This window comes from Equus quagga, chromosome 1 (assembly GCF_021613505.1).
Source record: "Equus quagga isolate Etosha38 chromosome 1, UCLA_HA_Equagga_1.0, whole genome shotgun sequence".
Classification (NCBI taxonomy): Eukaryota; Metazoa; Chordata; class Mammalia; order Perissodactyla; family Equidae; genus Equus; species Equus quagga.
In genome coordinates, this window is record NC_060267.1 from 23,792,368 (window position 1) to 23,809,877 (window position 17,510).

General features: G+C 35.2%; 1 protein-coding gene across 1 annotated transcript in view; it reads left to right on the forward strand.

The window, feature by feature from the left end:
- The window catches only part of ADAMTS20 (ADAM metallopeptidase with thrombospondin type 1 motif 20), a 161,791-nt gene extending 144,940 nt beyond the window's left edge, over positions 1-16,851 (forward strand). The window contains exons 38-39 of the mRNA XM_046680294.1: positions 13,649-13,753; positions 16,076-16,851. Coding sequence (XP_046536250.1) covers positions 13,649-13,753; positions 16,076-16,165 — 195 coding nt within the window. The 3' untranslated portion in view covers positions 16,166-16,851. The remainder of the gene's footprint in view (positions 1-13,648; positions 13,754-16,075) is intronic.
- Positions 16,852-17,510: the final 659 nt, after the last annotated feature.

The window sequence follows — 17,510 nt, forward strand, 5'->3', positions numbered from 1 at the left end:
AGAGAAATAGTCTCAATATTTCCCATTCACAGTTTTCATCATATGACATAGAAGGTAGGCTTATGTCAGAAAGAGAGGGCATTTTCTATATTAGAGAAGGAGACTTCAAGGAGATGAAAAGACACTAGAACTGGGGCTGGAATGAATAAGAAAAAATTAATTGGAATGAATATATAAGTCTTAGGTCCAGAAACACAAATAGAACCTGGTAACGTCATATGAAAAAGACCTATAGGTGTTTTATTCAACAACCATGAGTTCATTATGATTCATGTAGAGTATGGAGTGATTTCTGAACAACCGAATATAATCGTAAGGTACCAAAGCACTATATTGAGACCAAAAGATTAATTTGTGCTTGACAAGGGAATTTATATATAAATTTACTTTTAAATTTTAAATTAAATTTTTAATCTATCTGGAATAGGAGGAAACAACCAGGGGAAAAAGGAGGGTTTAAATCACGTCACATAAAGAAAACAAAGAAGGTAGCCAAGGAAAGGAGCGGGAGGTTATGTGAACTCTCTTTAAATATGTCAAGAGCTCCACAAAAGAGGGGTGAGGTCGGTGGGTGTTCCTCCAGGGGCATTCGTAGGACAGCAGATTCCAGATCAAGATCAAGAAGGCTTTTGACAAGGAGAATTGTCCAGTAAAGAGATCAGCAAATCTGGGGCCAAATAAATCACCACTTTTTGCTTATATTCTTATAAATAGATCTTTTATCCTGCAACCTTACTGAACTCATTTATTAGCTGTAATAGTTTTTTAGCGGATTCCTTAGGATTTTCTATATACACAATGATGTTATCTGCAAATAAAGATCATTTTACTTCTTCTGTGCAATTTGGATGCCTTGTATTTTTTTATTTTGTCTCTTTGCCCTGGCTAAAATTTCCAATATGGTGTCGAACAGAAGTGACAAGAGTGGATATCCTTGTCTTGTTCCTGATTTTAGGGGAAAAGCATTCAGTCTTTCGTCATTGAGTGTGTCAGCTATGTTTTGTAAATGCCTCTGATCAGATGGAGGAAGTGCCCTTCTATTTCTCATTTAAGTGGTTTTTCTCGTGAAAGAGTGTTGCATTTTGTCAAATGCTTCTCCTGCTTCTGTTGAGATTATCCTGTGGTTCTTGTCCATGACCGATTGATTTTTGTATGTAGAAACAACCTTGCATTCCTGGGATGAATCCCACCTGGTCGTGGTGTATAATCCTCGTTATATGTTGCTAGATTTTTCGCTTTGTTGAGAATTTTCATCTATGTTCGTAAGAGACGTTGGTCTATCATTTTGTGTATGTGTGATGTCCTTCTCTGGTTTTGCATCAGGGAAATAGTGGCCTCATAGAGTAAGTTGAGAAGTATTCCCTCCTCTTCTATTTTTTTGGAAGAGTTTGTGAAGAATTAATTCTTTAAATATTTGGTAGAATTCACCAGCAAAGCCGTCTAAGCCTGGGCTTCTCTTTGTGAAAGTTGTTTTAGTTACTAATTCAATCTCTTTATTCATTATAGATCTATTTAGATTTTTTAGTTTTTGATTCAGTTTTAGTAGTTTATGTCTTTTTAGTAATTTGTCCATTTCATCAGAGTAATCTAGTTGGTTGGCATACAATTGTTCATAGTATTCTCTTATAATTCTTCGCATTTCTGTAAGATTCACAGTCTTGTCCTCTCTTTCATTCCTGATTTTAGTCATTTGAGTCTCCTCCCTGTTTTCTTGGTTGGTTTGTCAATTTTTTTCTTCTTTTCAGAAAAACTAACTTTGGTTTTGTTAATTTTCCCTATTATTTTTTTATTCTTGATTTTATCAATTTCCACTCTATTCTATATTGTTTCTTTCCTCTGCTTGCTTTAGATTTAATTTGCTCTTCTTTTTGTAGTATCTTCAGGTGGAAGTTTAGGTTATTGATATGAAATCTTTTTTCTCTTTTAAGGTAAGCATTTATAACTATCAATTTCCCTTTAAGCACTTCTTTCATTGCATCTCCAAAGTCTTGGTATGTTGTGCAGTCATTTTCATTCACCTTAAAGTATTTTCTATTATCACTTATGATGTCTTCTTTGACCCATTGGTTATTTAAAGGCATAGTGTTTAATTCCCATTTATTTGTGAGTTTCCCAAATTTCCTTCTGTTATTGATTTCTACTTTCATTCCATTGTGGTTGGAAAGCACACTTTGTTTTATTTCAATCCTTTTAAATCTATTGAGGCTTGTTTTATGGTGTAGCATATGGCTATCTTGGAAAATGTTCAGTATGTGCTTGGAAAGAATGTACATTCTGTAGTTATTGGGCTAAGTGTTCTATAGATGTCTGTCAGGCCTAGTTGGTTTATAGTGCTGTTCAACTCTTCCATTTCCTTACCGATCTTCTGCCTAGTTCTATCCACTGAAATCCTGCAAGAATTATTGTTGAATTGTTTATTTCTCACTTCAATCATATTGTTTCATTTACTTTGTATTTGATTCACTTACTCTGGGGTTTTGTTGTACATCATTTGATTATATATTTATGGCTGTCATAATTTCCTGATATACTGACCCTTCTAGCATTAAGATTTATGTTTCTTTTTATCTGTACTAACTTTTTTGTGTGTTAAAGTCTAATTTATGTAATAATAGAATGGCTGCTCAGCCATCTTATAAAATGGTGTATGTGTTTTCATCCCATTGGCTTTTGACCTATTTATATCTTTGGCTCTTGAGAGTGTCTCCTATAGAGAGCAGCTTTTTGGATCTCTGCCTTTTGATTGGATTGCTTAATGTTGTTACTGATGTGTCTGGATTTCCATTCGCCATTTTGCTTTTTGTTTTCTATGTGTCTTATGTTGTCTTTGTTCCTCTGTTCCTCCTTTACTGCTTTGTTTTTTGTTCGGTGAATGTTTTCTAGTGTAATATCTTAATTTCCTTAACAATTTTTTTACCATTTTTTTTGAATTGCTTTCGTAATGTTTGACCTAGGGCTTACAAAATGCATCTTAACTCATCAGAGGCTGCTTCAGATTTATACTACCTAATTCCAGTGAAATACAGAAACATTACTCCTTTAAATGCTCTATTTCCTCTTCCATTTTTGTGTGTTATATTTGTTATACATATACCATCTACATATATAACAAACCCACAATACATTTTGATAATATTACTTTATATAACTTTATGTCTTTTAAAGAATATGAAAGAAGAAAAGAAATTATATGTTCATAAAGTTTTTATATGAAACTCTTTATTTAGCATTTCTCTTTCTCTTGATTTCTTCCTGTGGATGTGAGTTACCAGCTGGTGTAATTTCTTTATTCCAAAACAACTTTGCTCCCACCTGCCTTATTTGTGCCATTATTATCAAATATATTACATTTCTATACATTATAGCTCAATAATATAATTATATACATATTGGTTTATACAATTGCTTTTTAAATCAGTTAAGAGGAGAAAGAAAAAGAAACATGTGATTATAGTGTCTTTTCTAATTACCTACACAATTACCTTTACTGGCACTCTTTGGTTGTTTTGTGTTGATTTGTATTCATGTCTGGTTTTTCTTGACTTCAGCCTGAAGAACTTCCTTTAGAACGTCTTGTACAACGGGTCTATTAGTAACAAATCCTCTCAATTTTGTTTATATGGGAATGTCTTTATTTTCTCTTCATTCTTGAATGATTGATTTGCTTGTAAAATTCTTGATTTGCAGTTTTTATTTGTCTTCACTTTAAATATGTCATTCCACTGTTCTATGGCTTCTAGACAAACAATAGAAGTGAGCTATTTATCTTACTGGGGTTCCATGTATGTGGTTATTTTTCTCCTGATGCTTTCAGATTGCCTCTTTGTCTTTGACTTTCGACATCTTTACCATGACATATTTGGATGGGTATCTCTTTGGGTCTACCCAACTTGTAGTCTATTGAGCTTCTTGGATGTGTTAATGCATTTCACCAAATTTGGAAAATTTTCAGGCATTGTTTCTTCAAATATATTCTCTGCTCCGTACTCTCTCTTCTCTCCTTTTGGTCCTCTTGTTATGCTATGTTGGCACACCTAATGGTGTCCTTTTGCTTCTCTGAGGCTCTCTTCATTTTCCTTCATTCTTTTTTTTCTCTCTTCTTCAGATTGTATCATCACTATTGATATCTTTTCAAGTTTGCTAGTTTTTTCTTCTGCCAGCTCCAATCTACTGTTTGAGCCCCTCTAGTAAATTTTTTATTTTGGTTATCATACTTTTCAACTCCAGAATTGACCTTTGGCTCTTCTTGTAAATATAATTTCTGTCTCTTTATTGATCTTCTCCATTTGATGAGACATTATTATCATACCTTCCTTTACTTTTTATAAACATGGTTTTCTTTACTTCTTTGAACATATTTATAATAGCTGCTTGAAGTCTTTATCTGTTCATTCTGACATCTGAAACCTCTCAAAGGCAGTTTCTCTTGCCTTTTTTCTCCTGTATATGAGTCATTCTTTCCAGTTTCTTTGTATGTCTCAAAATTTTTTGTTGAAAACTGGATATTTTAGGTAATGTATTTTAGCAGCTCTGGATACTAAGTCTCCCCTCCCCTCCAGGACTTGTTGTTATTTGCTTGCTTCTTTATTTGCTTAGCTCCTTGGCTGGACTATTTTGGTGACATCTATGCAGTCTGCAGTCTTTGATGTTGCTCTTCAGAGGATGCAGACTTGGATGTGTATACAGTCACCCTGAGCCTCCTGGAATGACAGTCTTTTTAGCTGGGATCTCTTTGATTGTATCTTTCCCTGACTCGCCATTAAGTTTCTTCTGGTCCACCTCTACTGATTTCACACTCAGCTCTTAGCCTCCACTAACTGCTAGATGGTTGCTCTATTCTTTCAGTAACATCCTGGAGGCATAAATCACTCCACAATATAATCAATTAAATTCCAGCCCCTTGGCCAGAGTAATCTTGTAGGTCAGTCTTTGAGGTAAGGTCAGACTTCAAGAGGAGCCCTTCTTAGCTGTCTCTTTCCCTGGTTTTCTCTGTTAAACTTCAATTTTACCTACCATTTTGCTTGCTGCTCTCACCAAGCTATCACCACCGTCCTCTCAACTGCACACCACCAAAATCTTGTTTTCAATGGCACCTTTAGGCTTGAACTTCCTATGTTCTGTTTCAAATAAGCTGTCTCCTTAGGGAAAAAATTCTCTTCTTACATCTTGATTCTCCCCCTAGGAAGACACATTGCACCAATTCTATGGCTCTAGGAGTAAGGCCCACTTCTCAGAGTAACACCCTGCTCTATAAGCAGGATGCCGAGTTATGGCAATAGGCCCAGGTATCCTTGGCTTGCCCTTCTCAGCGTGGAAACTCTGCCTTATCAGTGATTCGTGGGGATGATTTGGGCCTTGTGTTCTTGGCGTGCCATGCCTCGTGTAGATCTGTTCTATGAGTAGGGGCTGAATAGAAGAAGGGAGCTTTTGACTCTCAGCTACTCTTGCCTATAATAGAGCTTTTGTAGCACAGAGCTGGGTGAGATGAGGAGTGGCTTGCCCTCCCAAGGAGAAAGCCTAGCCCTAACAAGGAGCTGGGGGAAATGGAGTCCTGTGTTCTTCGCTGCACCAATCAAGAGTAGAACTATCATCTGGCTGAGATGGGGGGGTGGGAGAGGGGAGGAGAGGACAGATCATGGTTCAAATGTCACAGATACTCACTGTTCTTACCTAGATTTCATAGATTTTCTTGAATAAATCTTTCTCCACTTTTTGTATAATCTTAGGACAATTTCGAGAGACTTTAAATGGTGGTTGTATTTTATAATTCTTACCAGTTACGGTTGTTTTGCTGGAGAGAGAGTCCACAGGGCTCCTCAAGTTGCCATTCCAGAAGTGCTTCTCCTCTTGGCTATATTTTTAAAGGTAGGTGACTTCGCAGAGGAATCCCATGTTCTCATGCAGTCTTTGCTAGGCTGATTAGCTTTATTCATATCCATTCTTGTCTTTCCCTACTTCACTCTTACTGATCTACCAGATGACTGGTCTGTGTCCCAGATGGCGACTCTCTGACCTACATCTTCTCTTCTGTTCCTTCCCAGGACTGACCTTCCCCTGATGAATTCCCCCCTTCTGAAGTCCTACACTGTGTCTCTTTGGATGCCTGCTCTTTGTGTCCTACACTGTGTCTCTTTGGATGCCTGCTCTAAAGTCAAGGATCTGTAATCTAAACCTTCTAGCAATCTGAACAATCTTTTCCCTCACCCATGGATTTTTTTTTTAATAACGCTTCCATTTTAACCCTCTTAAGTGGAGATTATTCATTCTCCAATGGCCAACTCATGTCAAGGAGTTGGTCAGCTTTGTCCAACAACCCATCCTCCTTCTAATCTACGCTTTCTGGTCATATAGTTGATGTGATTAGAGAGAAGTAAATTGAAAATGCCACCTAGAGATGTGAACAGTCTGCTAATACAAGTTCTCAGAGATGCCTTTACTTTGGAAAGGTCACCAAGTTCTAGGAATCTGATTCTTTTCATTAAATGTTGAATTTAGGAAGATCTGGTCAATGAGATATGAACAAAATTCACAGGAGACTGACATACAAGTAAATCATGATTGTCAAATGGAATCAAAACTCCTTTTGTCTCATTGGTGAACTTTCCTTATAGGAAATATCTTAACAAAAAGCTAATTATTATAAACAGAGTATTTCTTGATGAGTATGAAATCTGAATAAGACATGTTAGCTCAATCAGGTTTTTAAATGAGGAGAGGTATTTCCATTTCTTTCTAACTTCTTTTCTCCAATTTCTATATAACTCCAGTTTTTCCCCTATGATATCTTGAGAAAGTTATGTAGTTAGAAACTGGGTAATTCCAGTTTACAGTTGGAAAAACAGACACTCCACGTTAACAATCTGTCCAAGATCCTTGACAAAGTCAGAGGCAGAACCAGTAATAAAAAACTCCTTTCTGCCCATCAAGGTGAGGTGCCTCCCTCCCATAGTTCTCTAAGCATTTCTGGAATGCAAAGCTCTATTTCCAAAATTAGATGCTATTGGGCATAGGGCATGCTGTCAAAAGGAGCTATGCCCATCTTTATTCAGTCTGTATTCAATTGCCTGAGGGTACTGTTACCAAAAATACAAACTGCCTGGTGTTCTTGGAGATGTTTTGTCAAATATATAAACCAGATTGTGTGTTAAGTTACACAACATTTGCATGAATACTCTCCAGATGTTTGATGTCACAGAAAGAACTTATTCTGTTGTTTGGGATTCATCAAAACCACATCCTCTGTGTTTGCATATGACAGGGCACCCTGGGACATGAATGCTAAAAAGAGAATGGACACATATGGCACTCTTTAGGGAAAATAAACTTTGCCACATTGCAATATAAGATGAAGTTAAGGAGTGTGATGTGACTTTAGAATATATATATCTCAAAAGTGAAGTAAAGTAAAACGTTTGGTACTTCTCACAAAGCCACAAAAATTTTTTAAAACAACAAACCCAATGTGTATCTCTTTAGCTGTTTTGTAATTAATATAGATTACATAAGAGCAAGAGAAATAACCACATTCAGCCAGTGCCAGTGGATCAAGGCCAACATTCATTTTGAGTATTTAGAACCAGTTGTTAAATATTTTGAATATATAGTCTTTATTATCAGGGTGTAGAGTTTGATATATATCCGTAAGATCTACCCTTTTGATTATATCTTTTAGATCATCTCTCTCCTTATTTTTGCCCACTTAGTCTGTCTTGTTACTAAAAGTGGCATATTAAAATTTCCTATTATTAGGGTGTTTCTATGTATGTCTCCTTGCATCTCCTGTAGTTTTTGCTTTATGAAAGATGCCGTGTTATTTGATGTGTAATATTCATGTGGTATGTCTTCGTCGTAGATTGTGGTTTTTAGCACTTCTTTGTCATGTGTTCCTGATTTGAAACTTGAGTTCTACTCTGTCCCTATCAGAATTGTTACCCCTGCTCTCTTTTTAAGTCCATTGGCCTGGTATATTTTTTGTCCATCATTTCAATTTTAGCCTTTTCGAATCACTTTGTTTTAAGTATGTCTCTTACATAAAGCTTGTAGGTAAGTTTTGTTTGCAAGGCAATTGGAAAATTTTTTCTTTAAATAGATGTTATACTCATTCATATTTAAATTTTTTTTTACATAAATGCAGTAAAATTGCCTTTTTTGGTACACAGTTTTTTTTGTTTTTTTTTTTGAGGAAGAGCAGCCCTGAGCTAACATCTGCTGTCAATCCTTCTCTTTTTGCTGAGGAAGACCAGCCTTGAGCTAACATCTGTGCTCATCTTCCTCAACTTTATACGTGGGACGCCTACCACAGTGTGGCTTGCCAAGCGGTGCTGTGTCTGCACCCGGGATCCAAACTGGTGAACCCCGGGCCACCAAAGCAGAACATGCGAACTTAACCGCTGTGCCGCTGGGCCAGCCCCTTTTGGTATACAGTTTTAACATAAGTAGAGATTCATGTTACCATCACCATAACCAAAATATAGAACAGTTCCTTCACACTCCCTCCATGGAGTTAATTCCTCCCTCCCGTCTAACTCCTGGTAAATACTGATCTGTTCTGTCGCTATAGTTTTACCTTTTATGAAACGTCATATAAATGGAATCATACAGTATGTAACCTTTTGAGATTGTCTTCCTTCACTCAATATAATGCCTTTGAGACCCATCTGTTTTGTTGCATGTATTATTAATTTTTCCTTTTTGTTACTGATAATTATTTCATCATTTGGATGTCATACAGTTGTCCTACAGTTTGTACATTCATCTGTTGGAAGAAAATGGGTTGTTTACAGATTTTGGAGATTGTGAATAGAGTTGATATGCACAGTTCTGTACAGGTTTTTGTGTGAACATACATTTTCATCTCTGTATGATAAATACCTATGAGTGGGATTGTGGGGTCATATGGTATGTGCGTGTTTAACTTTATGAGAGACTGCCAAATTGTATTATAGAGTGACTGCACCACTAGCAAAGATTAAAGTTTTAGTTGCTTTGCTTCCTTGTCAGCACTTAGTATTGTCAAGATTTTTGTTTGTTTATTTCCTTATCTTCAGTGGTATTTCATCATGATTTCAATTTGCCTTTTCCTATGGCTAATGATATTAAGCATCCTTCATGTGCTTATTTCTCATCTGTATATCTTCTATGATGAAGTGTATGTTCAAGTCTTTTTTTTTTTGAGGAAGATTAGCCCTGAGCTAACATCTGCCGCTAATCCTCCTCTTTTTGCTGAGGAAGACTGGCCCTGAGCTAACATCCATGCCCATCTTCCTCTACTTTATATGTGGGATGCCTGCCACAGCATGGCTTGACAAGCACTGCATAGATCCGTACCCAGGATCTGAGCTGGAGAACCCTAGGCTGCTGAAGTGGAATGTGTGAACTTATCTGCTGTGTCACTGGGCTTGCCCTGGTGTTCGAGTCTTTTGCTGTTTTCTTTTTCTCCTTGGGTTGTTCATTTCCTTACTGTGTAAACTTGAGAGTTCTTTAAATATTCTGCATATGTCTTTTGTTGGATATGAAATTTGAGAATATTTCTCCTGGTCTGAACCTTATCTTTTCTTTCTCATAAGTGTCTTTCACAGAGCAAAATTTTAAATTTTGATGACGTCAAATTTGTCTCTATTTTTCCTTTGTGGGTTGTGCATTTAATCTCATATTTAAGAACTCTGTGACTAACTTCCCCTATGTTTTCTTCAAAAACCTTTGTAGTTTTATGTTTTACCTCTAGATCTATGATTGACTTTGAATTAATTTTGTTTGAAATTTGAGGGGTTTTGCATATAAATATCCAATTGTCCTAACAACATTCATTAAAAATACAATATTTTCTCCACATAATTGCCTTTCCACCTTTCTCAAAATTAATTGGACATATTTACATAGGTCTGTTTCTGGCCTCTCTATCTTGTCCCATTGATCCACATCTCTCTTTTCACCAACACAGCACTGTGTCGGTTATGATAGCTTTATAATAAGTGTTAAAATAAGATAGTGTGGATTCTTCAACTTTATTCTTTTTTTCAAACTTGTTTTAACTATTTTAATTTTTTTGTCTTTCCATATAAATTTTAGAATCAGTTCACTACATTTACAAAAATTCTTGGCGGGGGCCGGCCCCGTGCCTGAGTGGTTGGGTTTGTGTGCTCTGCTTTGGCGGCCCAGGGTTTACAGGTTCTCAGATCCTGGGCATGGACCCAGCATCGCTCATCAAGCCGTGCTGAGGCAGGGTCCCACAGAGCAGAACTAGAATCACCTACAGCTAGAATATACAACCATGTACTAGGCGGCTTTGGGGAGAAGAAGAAAAAAACAAAATTGATTGGCAACAGATATTAGCTCAGGGACGATCTTTAAAAAAAAAAATTCTCAGTGGAATTTTTATTGGAATTGCATTAGATGTATAGATCCCATTCATAATAAAATTTGTACAACATGTATATATATTTTAAAGATTTTATTTTTTTCCTTTTTCTCCCCAAAGCCCCCTGGTACGTAGTTGTATTATATTCTTCATTGTGGGTCCTTCTAGTTGTGGCATGTGGGACGCTGCCTCAGCATGGTTTGATGAGCAGTGCTATGTCTGCACCCAGGATTTGAACCAACGAAACACTGGGCCGCCTGCAGCGGAGCACGCGAACTTAACCACTCAGCCACGGGGCCAGCCCCTGTACAACACATTTTCAAATTGTACAACACAATGATGTAATGAGCACACATGAACCAACTAATTAATCAAAGAAGTGGAACACTAAAATTTGCCTCTACGTCTATGCTTCTCCTCTGTCTTATATCCTTAACTACTTTTTTCTTTGATGCAGCCAGTTACTCAAGGGCAGACATTGCAATTTGTTGAATTCCTAGGTCTTTTGCATCACTTTAACTTCCACTTGTGATTTGACTATCAAAATTTTAATTCTTATGTGGCCTTTTCTAAAAAATATCAGAAGAGTAGAAGAGGAGGTAAACTTCATACTACTTAAAAAAACTATATTTTGTGGCAACTCGTATATTGAACTAATTTTTCAAGTTAAAGATTAAGGAAGTTTAAATTTTAACCTTAAATGAAGTATTGGAGTTGATTAATTAATACATCTATTTAATCATTTATTACTTCTGAAGTCCCATAGAAATGCTCAAGTACCTTTTTTGTAAGTACCTATAATTCTCTACATTGCATTACGTTTATTTATGCACATAAGGCCATTTCACTTATCAGATTTATTTATTTTTCCCCAATTGTATTGAAATATAATTGTTATATAACATTGTGTTAGTTTAAGGTGTACAACATAATGATTTGATTATGTATATATTGCAAAATGATCACCACAATAAATCTAGTTAATATCCGTGACCATACATAGTTACAAATTTTTTTCTTGTGATTAAAACTTTTAAGATCTACTTTCTTAGCAAATATAGTAATACAGTATTGTTAACTGGAGTCACCATATTGCACATTACATCACAAGAATTTACCTTATAAGTGGAAATTTATATCTTTTGGTAACCTTCACCCATTTCCTCCACCCCCCTCTTCCACCTCTGGCGACCACCAATCCGTTCTCCACTTATCAGATTTAGAGTGAGATCTGTCACTGTGCTCTCATAGTAGTTGATACCATGTCTGCCACTCAATGAATTTTGAACAAATGAGTGAAATGTATTTTTACCTCTATCAACCTCATTTCAAATTTCAGATGAATTGTTTTACCATTTCTTTGAGATTGTATTGTGTTGCTTTTTAATGAGGACTAGGGACAGAAGTAAAGCTCAGAAAATTAGTTTGTAGAAATGGAACCACAGATATTTCCAGACCCAACTGATTGTGTTAATGACTGCCTACGTCTCTCAGTAGTCAATCTGAGTTTTTCCTTTCACTTCCAGTGTAGATACGTTTGAATGCTTCCTAATAACCTTGAACAGAGAGGTAAAGAATGAACGGAAAAGTCTCACGATTAGGTTGTGAAAACATTGCCTGACCTAACCTGGGCACTCAATAAGTTGTTAATCACCGGAGACCTATATCACAGAATATATTTTCATTTTTAAAGACTTTTATTTGGTGAGAGGCCTGTTTGTGGGTTGATGTGGGATGGAGCAAAACCTGTATTAGATTGATGAAAAGTCAAAGAGTGGAATATATCCTTAGAATTAGTTCTTCTCATTCAAGTATTCACCAACATAAAATTCTAATGTGTCCAGTGTTAGTGTCATTCATTATTATGGAGTTTGAAGGGCTTAGATGTGTTTGTACGTAGTATTTACTTTTAGAATGCTAAAATTTAGTATTTATAATGCTACACTTAATTCATCCATTCAAAAATACTTACCGAGTACCTAGGCCATGTTCTGGGCTCTGGGAATTTAGCAATGAAGCAAACATACACGTCAGATTCTAAATTTCATAACCAAATGACGTGTGTAATAAATTTTCTTTGAAAATTATCTAAAACAAATTATTTGTGTTATGGAAAATCCTCCGTATACTATCGTATGATAAATGTATTTGCATCTCTATTTTGATATTAAATCAGCAATATATAAGATTGTTAAAAAATCTAAGTTAACAAAGTAAATCGATATCTAACTGTTTTTAGCAATAGTAAAAATTCATATTATAAATATATTGGAAATCTATTTAGCCTTTGGTTTCATGACAAGATAATATTTCATCCACCTAATATAACTCCCAATGTTTTAACATAGTCTTGCTCAAGATTCATGAGTCTTAGGACATGGGATATTGTGATATGGTCTAAGAACGTCTTAACACTGTTCTGAATCTATATGCGTATTGAACATTGTCAGTAGGCTTAATTAGCACGCACTCTACTTTTCAATGTAATTCTGTACTGCAAGATCATAAAATTGTGATACAAATTTTACTTGTTTTAGTCACTCATTTTCTCAATCAACAGATATTTCAAGTTTAATAGTTAACAGAGATAGTCTAAAACACTTTGATGTGAAAATGGTTCTTCTACTTGAAGAAAATTAGATCATAACGCCACTAGGGGGCTCACGCACCATGTGTGTAACTCATGTGGCAGCCCACAGTCCACATACACTTCTGGATACTTAAAAAGGACTTAATAGCTGGGACAATAGTACCATATTCAGTAGTTTCATGTGGTGGTTTAAGAAATAATATTCTTATCACTAGAGGAAAAGGCACAGTAACAGAAGATTCTAGAAAATACATTAAACAGGTGTAACTTACCAGGGAAGTTGGCAATGAGGGGTCAAATATTGAAACTGGAGAAATGTTAGAGTCTGGTATTAGTTCCTGTGAACACCTCTTCCGTCAGAACTTGCCTATCACTATAGGAAAATTAGCTCTAGCCATTAAGTCTTGGAGTCTTAGGGTTGGACAGAATTACTTTTGCACCAGTGACATTGTGTGATATTAATTCAGTTGTCTCTTGTAATTGAGAAGACTTACTTGTATTCAATTTTAAAAATCTTTAGCTGGTTCAGTTTCTTTAGAATAAGGTTGTATCAATATTTTTTCATTTTTATAAAGAAAGACCCTTGAAAAGAAATTTGAGTCCTTTCTTATATAATTTACATTCAGATGTTTCCAGCCAAGAGTATTCTTAAATGTTTTATGAATTCCATTTATATTTATTTTGTTTTGCTTGCAATCCAGGGACAGTTCAGCATTAACTTGGCAGGAACTGGGATGAAGATAGCCAGCACGGCAAAGTGGCTTGCGCAGGGGACTTATGCCTCTGTCATCATCCACAGATCACAAGTAAGTTCTGCTGGACAAAAAGCCTCTTTGAAATACTTCTGCGCTGTGAACTAGCATTAAAAGTCCTCTACTTTAAATTGAGAGTTATTTGAAGTTAATGACTAAAGAGTTATAGCTTTTGTACGCATACAAATTCATGTCCAGGCTACAGGTATCTGAACATGAAATATCAAATGCCAGGGCATATAGATTTTTATCTAGCTCAAATTTCGGGCTAATGACTTGAAATGCAAGGACTTCAAAAAGAGGTAGTGTTTTTAGCTATACTTTAATCATTAAAGATTTGTAGGTTTTAATATTTTGTGGTGAGGGATAAATGTTTGGTTTATTTACCTCCCTGCTTTGATTTAGTGATGGGGGTGATGTTAGAGCCATTTACCATTTAACAATTATCCTTCATAATTTCTTCAAGAATTAGGGCTATTTTTTACGTCGGTACCAATATTTTCCTCTATTTTTATCTAGATAAAATTGGTATTTGGTTTTTCTCTATAGTATGTGCATAATCTAAAGTAGAATCCATTTAATTTTGTGGCTGGTATGGTGGACGAGCACATACGCTTCATGTTACGGCTTCTGTTACTTACAGTTAGCCTGTTGCAAATGCATGACTCTGTCTGTAGTAAATCAGGATCGCTAAGTGTCCTCGCCTATACTGCCATACCTCAGCACATCCACAGCTCCTGCCCACTCTACTGTTTTATGATTTTTCTTTCTTTTGATAAAAGTGACGTCTGTTACACTCTTATTTATATGAAAAGTACTTCTAAATGAAATTCAATTTTCTGACATTTATAGCCTTTAAAACATTCTATTTCTGAAGACTATGAAATTGTGCTTTAATTAATAATTAAAGAATTTTAATTTTTATTATTCCTGTCATATGGATAAGCAGTAGGCTTTCAAAACAAAAGGCTATTTATTTTGAACGATTTATTTGGCATAGTTAGGTCTAATCCCCTTTGGCAGAAGAATGGGAATTAATTACTTAAATTATATTCTGCAGAGGTATAAATGTAGAGAGCTCAATGAAATGTTCTGACCTTATTTATCCAGCTTTTAGATGTCTTTTGGTTAAATGTAAAGACTGAACTCTGGCTGAGGTCACTGGTAGATAGGAAATTTAGTACGATCAGTCTTTTTGCTACTATTTAAGTTCTATTCTAAAGACTAATTAACTAATTGAGAATTTCGACATCAATCAAAAATGTTGCACTTGAAAGTATTTCCTGAAATCTGATGTCTAGTGTGAAACTGAGACTTGTGGAACCCAAATATACTTATGGAAATGCAAACATATTTCATTTGCCAGCACATTTAATCAAGATTAAGTTTTTACTCAAGTAATCTCTTTGGAAGTAGGAATGTATATAAACTGGAATTTTTACTGCCATTCCCTTCTCTATTTACTCTGATTCTCTAGAGATAAAAGAGCTTCTGAAGGAAGGAGGAACTTCAAAAGCCCCTAATCTCAAAAGATTGTTTATCCCCAAATGTTCCAGGAACCTAGTTTCCTTCTCTACCCTTCCTCCTTTGATTAAAAAAACAGGAAAATAAACTTACCTTCCCCAGAAACTACAGGAGTCCAGCCTATTTTGTCTCATTCTAGCAAAATTTCTTCACAGTCTTTTGACTTTTGGACCTAAAGATGGGAGGCAGTTTAGAGAGAAAAATCTATCACATTCTGACCACTCTTTCACCCAACTCTGCCCGTCCATCCCTCAACGAGCAGCTCTCCTTTCTAAAAAAAATTTCCCTTTATAATTCCTTTTCTAATTATACTTACAATTATGTTATAATTTCAGCCTGGCTTTTTTGTCCCCCCATTTTACCACCTTTTATATTTTCTTAGGCTGTGTTTCTAATGCTTCCATGAGATGTTTGAGATTAATGGGGTAGAATATGACTCGTGTACAGTTAAGGTCAAGTTTGTATAAGTATCTTTCTTTTATTTAGTCTATGAGAATCTTGTATGAAGTCATGTAAATATTGGACAGCAAATTGGGATAGGTTTTAAGAAACTTACCAAAGTAAATAGACACCTTGATGAAAAATATGTGGATTGATATGAATTGTGTAAATTATAGTGTGGTTTATAATCATTCAGTAGCTAACATGACTCTCAGATTATCTAATAACTGTGACTACAAATTTGAACTAATCCTGAAATGGCATGACCTTCGATCTCGAACTCAGTTGTTCTAGGAAACCTCAGCTAATGATTTCAGACACATGATTGAAAGCACTTGCTTTTTCTGCCTTGTATGTGCAGATACCAGCTTGGATAAGATTCTCCTGTATTTCTTCCTCTCCTATTTTCAGGATGGAACCAAAGTCTACGGCAGATGTGGAGGGTTCTGTGGAAAGTGTGTTCCTCACATGACTACTGGTCTTCCAATTCAAGTAATATGAAAATGCAGAAGTGGGAAGCATGTCCCAAAGAGGAGCTATTCTCTGGGATCTTCAAATAACCGGTGCTCATTTCTTCAGTCTTCTCTTCCTGAGGTTTCCATGTCCAACACATCGGTGCCTTTTTTTTTCAGGGTGCTCATCAGGGAGTTAAGTCACTGCTTAATTTTCACAAGGCCTTCAGAGTTAAACTTAGATATATGACTCTAATCAGAATCTTTTTAAAAGGACATAATAATTTATGGTAGGGTATACAGGAATGTTTGAATGAATTATACAAAGATAATGTTGCTGTTCACAGCTCAGACTGGACCACAATTATGTTATACCTATAAACACGCTTGTAAACCTCTACTATATCCTACTGTGCAATGAAATGTTAATTGTACTTCCTGTTAAAATGGAGCAAGTAAAAATTAGGAGAGGAACTCATCCAAAACTACTATAATCTTTATTGAATCTGTCAGGTGAATGGTAACTCAGTAGTCACATCAGAAAAGTACATAGCCATTATACTTTCTACTGATACAGTTTAGATACCTTGTTTTATATTTCTTTTAATTTTTAATTGTGAATTTTGGTGCTTCAAATTAAAAAAAGTCCTAAAAATTTGGTACAAATTTTGTGTTAAAAACATATGCTTGGGTTAAATACTAAATATGAAATTTTGTGGGTATAATACAGAAGAAGACATGATATAGTAGAATTTGATTTAAAATACCTACCTCTAATTTTATTGTACTTATAAGAGCAATACATTGTTTTTATAATGTTTATGTTCTATTATGCCTTTATAACTCTTATATGTATATATCTACTCTTAAAAACGTGTTTTCTCAAAGTTATGTACTGTATTTTATTAATCAAATATAGAAAAGAGAATTATTGAAATTTTGAAGATCCTATTTTGGTAAACATAAAATTATGTTTGCAAATGAAAAATTTTTATTAGAGATTTTCAAGTTACTTTATACCTGGGGTTTCTTAAAACCAGAATATAAAAGACAGTATAAAAATTAACTATTCATGGACAAACTCTCAGGTATTGAGATTTTTTTCAGGTGGATAATTTAATTGCATATTATATAATAATGTGAATTTAAAAGAATGATAGAGAAATAATATTTTTCTATAGCAACCTACTCTGTAAACCAAAAAACTGAATCTACTAATAGATTTTTGTCAGTAAATAGTAGTGTACTAGTTTTACCCACAAAGTTTTTTTTCCCAAACATTTATTAGGGGTATATTGTATCATATAAGGTACTAAAACAATTTTGTGCCAATGTGGTTAGATAAACATTTGGGGGTCTCTGTATCAGAAAAGAAGTATTTTGCACTATGTGCC